General features: G+C 48.4%; 1 protein-coding gene across 2 annotated transcripts in view; it reads right to left on the bottom strand.

Moving 5' to 3' along the window:
- Positions 1–546: 546 nt before the first annotated feature.
- FAM222B (family with sequence similarity 222 member B) overlaps positions 547–7,197 on the bottom strand; it is an 81,387-nt gene continuing 74,736 nt past the window's right edge. For both annotated transcript variants that reach the window (XM_023517530.1, XM_023517531.1), the window contains exon 3: positions 547–4,417. In XM_023517530.1, the coding sequence (XP_023373298.1) occupies positions 2,811–4,417 (1,607 nt within the window). In that variant the 3' untranslated portion in view covers positions 547–2,810. The remainder of the gene's footprint in view (positions 4,418–7,197) is intronic.

Raw genomic sequence — 7,197 nt, 5'->3', positions numbered from 1 at the left:
CATTGTTGTTTGGCGGGCCCGGGCTGGATTCGAACCCACCACCTTAGGTGTATGTGGCTGGCGCCTTAGCTGCTTGAGCCACAGGTGCCGAGCCAGCCCACATGAATTCTAATGTTGGAGGTAGAAGGGGAGGTTTAAAGTTTTAGATTGACTCATTAGCAAAGCAGATCACTATTTCTCAATGACTGATGGCCCTTGGAGTGAAAGTGGCCAGGACCCTTTGGGCCTCCAGGAAAGGGCAGCAAACCATACTTACCCATCAAATTACACATAAGTCCCTATCAGCCCTGCTTGGGGAGAGAATCTGCCAGCTAGATAATCCCCAGGGGTTGATGGAAGGAGCTATGTACCCATGACTTACAATCAATAAACCATCTGCCCTGGGATAATGGACCGGGGAGGGTTTCTGGGTGGGATGAATACATAGGTATCTTCTTAAAAATGAGGAATCATTTCCCTTCTAGCAAGTGACAGATTTTAGAAACTGTTGTAAGAAAAATTACATCAAACATTCACAGTATTAAATGAATAGGACAAGGTCAGAAAGAGAGTTGTTTTTTCTTTTACTGGTTTATAATTATCTTAAAAACCCCATCACACCCATAAACCACCACAGGTGAGAAGGTGAGAGAGATGGAGAATGACTGCTACAGTATGTGGATAGAGTGGGGAATCCAGGTGTTCCCTATGGGTAGTGTGCGATGGAGGCCAGGAGTGTGGACAGGAGGCCCTGGCTTGGACCCTTATTGCTGGTTGGGGGTTGGCTGGCAGAGGCAGGAGAGGGACTCAGGTTGACTCACACAAAGAGGGTAGTCAGCGGGTGGGGGAATCACAGTACATTTTCCATGCAGACTAGGAGTGGGAGTGAGAGCTTTAGAGACTTACACCCCTACACAGGAAGAGATGGATTTGAGGTTCTTTGACTTAATAGCCCCCAAGTGGGTGCCTGGTCCAATTTCCTAAAATGGCAGCTCACCTTTCAGGGAGAAGCGTTGGGGGAGGGGGGGAGGGGAATTACAGCAAGAATATCTGGTTTGGAGATCAAGCAAGAGATAAGGAGAGACAGTGGTGCTCTTTAAATCTGACCCAGAAAAGCAGGACTGGAAAAGGGCTCTGGGTGAGTTGGTGGCCAACACCCTAGGGGAAGGTATTGCACCAGAAGCTGCAGATGCTCCTGAGGGCTCAAGGATGGGAGGTACCAGTGTTCAGATGGCAGGAAAACAATCAGGAACAATAAATTAGGACTTCATGTTGCTATCATTTGGCATAACACAGTCAGGCATTTTTTTCCTTTTGTTGTTGTTGTTGTCTTTTTAAATATAAGGCAACTTGCCAACACATACTTTAAAAACTGGTATTCAGTCACATTGCTTCAGATCACTAGAGAATTTCTGGCTAAAGAACAGTGGACAGTATAGTAAACAAAATCCAAAATCTTAAATAAGAACATCAGCTCACATTCCCCAGAGACAAGAGAAAAGGTAAGGGTCTGATGGGGAAAAAAAAAAAAAAAAAACCCAAAGAGCATAATTGTGCATCTTTAACAAAAGAAGGGTACAAAAATTCACAACAAAACACAATCTAAAGTTACAGAAAAGCGTGGAATTTCTCGCCAACTGTCACTTGGGAATGAGAAATGTTGAGCATGGAATGGATGAGGGTATGCTCTAAGGATGCAAGGGGCAGGAGGGGCTGTTTCCAATGTAGGCCCATCTCCAGCAGTTTTAGAACCATGCTCATTTGGTAAAGGAAGTATTCAAAGAGCTTAAGGCTTTGTGTTTCTTTTTTTCCTTTCTTTCTTCATTAAACTGAGGGGCTGTACTACTAGAGGGTGAATGCACCTGTGGGGCCCATTCATACACAATGCTACTCAAACCACACTACATTCATTCAGGAACATGACATTTAAAACTTACAGTGTAGAGCAATATTCTTAGCCAGTGTAGAGAACCAAATGTATTTTAACTCTTTTTTAAAATTTTGGTGTTTTTAATCTCAAACTCCAATGTGATCATCCTTTACTTACCTAAATCCCTAAGCAAGATAGTGTTTTTTTGAGGGGGGAAAGGTAGGGGATGAGGCCAGCAAGTTAAGTCATCAAAGAGGCAACAGTGAGAAAGGGATAGTGGGTATGTATGCTGGATAACTCTTGTTTCTCTAGGTCTAGAAAAGGGGGAGTCAGGAACCAAGATGCCAATACACAGACAGTTTCCCCCCACATCTTGAGCCTATGGCCTATTACCAGCAGGATGCCTTTGAGGTTGAACATGGCAAGGACAAGTGCAGTGGGTCTAGGATCAATGTAGACACAAAATAAAGCACTGAGGAATAGAAAGCAACTGGAAAGAGAAAATGACTGGGTCAGCTTTAATTCAAGATCTTTGGGTGAAAGAGGAATTAGCTTCCAGAGCACTTGGGAAGTCTGGCTTCTTGGGGGCAGGTAGCTTCGGGGTTGGGGCACCTATAGCTACCCTGACTAGGGCCCTTCCTTCAGTCTAACACCTCAGTCCTAAGGGAAAAAGGCAGAGTTCAAGCTATTTGGAAATGACCAAGGTGGAAAGACTGAGAGGCAGACAGAGAGAAAAGCTTGGTACTGGGGTTACATTGGGGTTAAAACCAAAAGCTGCGGGAGGAGAGATGAGAGGAACCCTCCTGTCCCCAATTACATCCCACCAAATTCCCTGTCTTAGACATCAAAGAATGATCACATTGGAGCAGTGAAACTCTGAAACTATCCAGTTACTTAAAAGTAAGACTAAACCTAGGAGGGTGATGTATGACGTATTATATGTGGAGGGCACCAGTGCTACCTATCTATACCCTGGGTGCTGAATATGAAGACTTCGACTATCTGTGGGATCAGGGGCTCGGTTGCCAGGGGCTCGGTGGGCCTTGCTCAGCATGGCCAGGCTCTGTTCCCGGAAGCAGGCCTGTTGGAAATCTCCACTTAGGTAATCCACTGTTTGCATCAAACTGTTCTGGCTTGCCACTGGACCGCCCCCGGTCCCTGCTCGGTAGTGGGCCCCAGGAGCTGCCGCACAGTCGAGGGGTGCACCTGTGGGCTGCCCACCGTGGAACGGCATGGTAAGGTCCTGAGACCCAGAGCTGTCGCTATTGGGAGTGGGCAGAATGTTGTTCCACAGGGGTTGAAAATAGTGACCATTGGGGTAGGCCAGTGGGGCTGCTAGGCCGTTGACTGGTGGGGATGGGGTCGGCTTTTCCATGGGTGGCTTCAGATGAAAGGACTGTGCCAGGCAGAGTTCCTGCGGGTAGGCAGGGGCCTTGCCCACAAAGCCAGGCCCTGCCAACTCGCGTCCTGCTGCATGCTTGCCTGTCAGGCCAGGGGCTGGCGTTCTACCAGCCTCGCTGCACATCTGTTGTAGGTGGGCCAGCTGGTGCTGGTTCCAGGCAACTGGCTTGAGGTCGTTAGGGTAGCCAGTGGGGGCTCGAGAGATGCCTGTAGGCAGGTTGACAGAGCCTGTAGCAGGTAATGCGGCTGTGGCCGCATGGGTGTGCTCCATGGGATTGACCACACATGAAGGCATTGGTGTGGGGACGCTGTGGGTCGACACCCGGGTGCTTGCATTGATGAGCAGACTGCGACTAATGGGGCTGGGGTTGGCGATCTGGCCCTCACACACTGAGGTAGTGCTGATGCCTGCCCTCGTCTGGCAAAACTGGTTGATCTGGTGCACGATGCTGCTCAGGTCCGGGGGCTGGCTGTGCTGCAGGGTAGCCGCCATTGAAAGGGGGATAGTTGAGGTAGACACGGTCACATTCGGGGGGGCATCTGAGTCTGGCATCTTCCGGCCTCCATGCAGCAAGGGATTGGTGGGGTGCTGGAGACCCTGGTGAGCCAGGGCCTGAGGGTGGATCAAGCCCTGGGTTTGGCCCATGGGCTGAGGGTGGCCCAGGCCTTGAGGCTGCTGGAGGCTCTGAGGGTGGGACAGTGCCTGGGGTGGCGGTATACCCTGAGGGTGCTGCAGCGTCTGGGGAGGGGCATGGGCCAGGGTCTGTGCATGCTGCAGGGCCTGCTGGCGGGCCAGAGCCTGGGCCTGGGGGTGGGCTAAAGTGCTGGGTGCCACAGTAGCATAGGGCGCCACTGGGGGGTTCATGATGGCCTCAGGGAGCAACCGGGCTCGGGTGCCGTCAAAGTCCTTGAGTATGCTTTTGGCTGGCACTTTGACAATGGCAAGCAGGCCTGCCTTGGTGGCAGCCTGCGTCGGGTAGGGGCTGTAGCGCTGGGCTGATGTGTCGAGGCCGTTCACAGTACGACGAACGTGTTTCCGCTGGGGAACCTTCACACTGTTGGGGAAGATTTTTATAGTCAGTGGGTTGTTTGCGACCTTCTTAGCATACGCATCCAATTCGGCTGGGGTAGGATAGTGAGCAGTTCTCATTTTCTGTGTAGTGTCCCCTAGAGAGAGAGAATGGGAAGGAGAGCACAAAGAGGGAGAGGGAGCTCATCAGTGCCAAGCCAACCAGCCTTCTAGACTCCCCTTTCGAGGGCCTGCAGTGGGGAGGAATAAGCAGGCTGTCATTCAAAGCCTTCACCTGTCATTCAAAGCTTTCAGCCCTCACAGTAACAGGCACTGCTAAAGTTTCCTAAGTACTTACAGTAGCCTAGGTCTTGTGTGAAGTGATAGGCTATCTCAGTGCATCCTCATAAATAAGGTAACTAAAGAATAACAAAGTATCTTTCAATGCCTCATATCTAGGACAGCCATAACTTGGCCTCTTCTCACAAAGGTAAGCACGAGTTCTTCTTCCCCTACACCTGTTCTCAACCTGTGGGTCCCGACCCACAGGAACTATATTAAAGGGCTGCAGCATTAGGAAGGTTGAGAACCTACACAGAAATGCACAGGCTAGAACTCTAAGTTCCCACCAACCCAAGCTGGCTTGGGGGTTAAGGTTCTAAGCAGAGCTGCTTGTCAGGGGTCTTGGTGGTCATTCATTTTCTTCCCTATGACACTCAGGTAAACACCCAGAGTAACTACTGTCCACACTGCTGTGGCCCATGAGGCATCAGCTTTCCCTTGTGCCTTGGCAGCTGGGGGCCATGCCCACTGGGTTGGCACCCTGACACAGTGGACAGGATGCTTCTTTTTCAGCTGCCAACATCTCTCCTCCATCCTAATGTTATAAGTTCACTTTTGTTTATAGTTAACACTATGCTTGACTGGATGAAGATCAAAAGGCTTTATTTATTTGCTTGTGAGAGAAGATAATAATGAAAGGGCAGCAAGGAGGGAATTGAGAAGAAAGCATCTTTAAGTCCTGTGAGCCAAAAATAGTCTGTATTTTGTCCATGTCAGCTGTCACTTTCCAAAAAGAAAGAGGAAAAACCTGCCTTCCTTTGGAGACTGCGGAAATACCCACTCAATGTGCCTCATTAATGTTAACAGTCTCTTTGTTCCCATCTCCGGTTGCCTCCCATCAGGGGGTTCAGCGGATGTCAGGCTTCCAGTTGAAAAGGAAAAGGTTCCCAGAACAAGAGCTCTTTAAGGATGCCAGGCAAGGGGGCTCTGCTCTGTTCTCTCTCTAAGGGAGAGTCTCCCCTGAGTATACACAAAAGGTGCTTAATAAATGCTTGCGGAACAAGTAAGTACCGAGACTACCTAAAGCAGAAGGAAAGTGGGCTGGCTGGGGGGCCTAAGCTCAGCTAGCAGACTCCCTCCCTACCTCCTCCCCTTGCAGAGGCAGCCAGGATAGGCCAAGGACGAATCAGACTGAATGGCAGGCCTATAACCTCAGGTGGCCTTGGCCCAAAGGAGACTCCATTCAAAGTCACATCATTGGGCATCCATCAACTGGAACAGAGGCAGGCTGATAGCAAGTATTAGAAGAAAATGGGCAGAGCTGTTTGGTAACATTGCTGGTTAGTTAGCAGCAACTGCTTAGAAACCACTGCTAGTGGAAGCAGGAAAAGGAAGCTCAAATCCAGGAGGTGTACAGAGATTTGGTCCCATGCTCAAAAAGGCAGATCTGAAGGTACATAAGGAAATCAAAGCGTCTGTGCTTTTAAATATTTACAATGCCTTGTACTTAGTGGATATTCCAACATATTTAAGTTCTGCTTCACTTGCAGAATATAGAATAGATGCTCATATATAAATTAAAAGAAACTTTTTTTTTTGAGATAGACCCTCAAGCCGAAGTCCTAGGTAGAGTACCGTGGCATCACAGCTCACAACAACCTCTGACTCCTGAGCTTAAGCAATTCTCTTGTTTCAGCCTCCCGAGTAGCTGAGACTACAGGTGCCCGCCACAATGCCCGGCTGTTTTTTTGTTGCAGTTTGGTGGGGGCTGGTTTGAACCCGCCACTCTCGGTATATGGGGCCTGCACCCTATCCACTGAACCACAGGTGCCGCCCCAAATTAAATGTTTTTATATAATTGGTTTGAGAGAGGTCTTAAGAGGATAAATGTGGCAAGGCACAGTGGCTTACTCCTAATCCCAGCACTTAGGGAATCTGAGACAGGATTGCTCAAGGCTAGGAGTTAGAAACCAACCTGAAACAACATGGTGAGACCCCTCCCCCATCTCTTAAAAAGAAAAAATTGAATGTGATGGCGACAATTTAAGTCAGAAGAAAGTGGAGGCCAAAGAGACCAGAAATCATTTACCATTCACTACGTGGCACTACCTATAATGAGCATCAAGCTTGAAGAGCATTTTAAATTTGGCCTCTTTTTATAAGCCACTAACCCTGGATGGGCTTTGGTCACCATAAAGTGGAGCTATTTTCTGACCCATCTGGAAAAAAACAAATTTTTAAAAAAGTCTTAGATCACTGAAGGATGGTCCGTAGTCTCAAGATACCATAATTCAATAGACCCTGCCCTGGTCAGCCATTGTATTTGGGTGTCAGACTGGTCAAAATCATGAGACACTCCTAGCACAGCGCTTTACCCAGAGCAAACATGTAGTAACTATTTGGTAAGTACTATTTGTACAGGTACTACCTGACTAAATAACTGGGATTCAACCGAGTAATTGAAGTCAGAGGCTGCTGGATTCTAGTTCAGGCAGGAAATGAAGTTCTGCCTCTGGGGTTTCCTCTACTCTACCTCCATGTTGATGGGCTTCTCTCCTTGAAATTCAATTCAGAAACAGTGGTACATATAGTCATTTGTTGAATAAAAGAGTCCCTTTGTTCTAGGTCTGTACCAACTCTTTTTTTTTTTTTTTTT

Source organism: Otolemur garnettii, unplaced genomic scaffold, assembly GCF_000181295.1.
Source record: "Otolemur garnettii isolate 467f Iridium unplaced genomic scaffold, OtoGar3 scaffold00112, whole genome shotgun sequence".
In the NCBI taxonomy this organism is placed as follows: domain Eukaryota; kingdom Metazoa; phylum Chordata; class Mammalia; order Primates; family Galagidae; genus Otolemur; species Otolemur garnettii.
The sequence above is the reverse complement of the archived record's forward strand: the minus strand, read 5'-3'. Positions and strand labels throughout refer to the sequence as shown.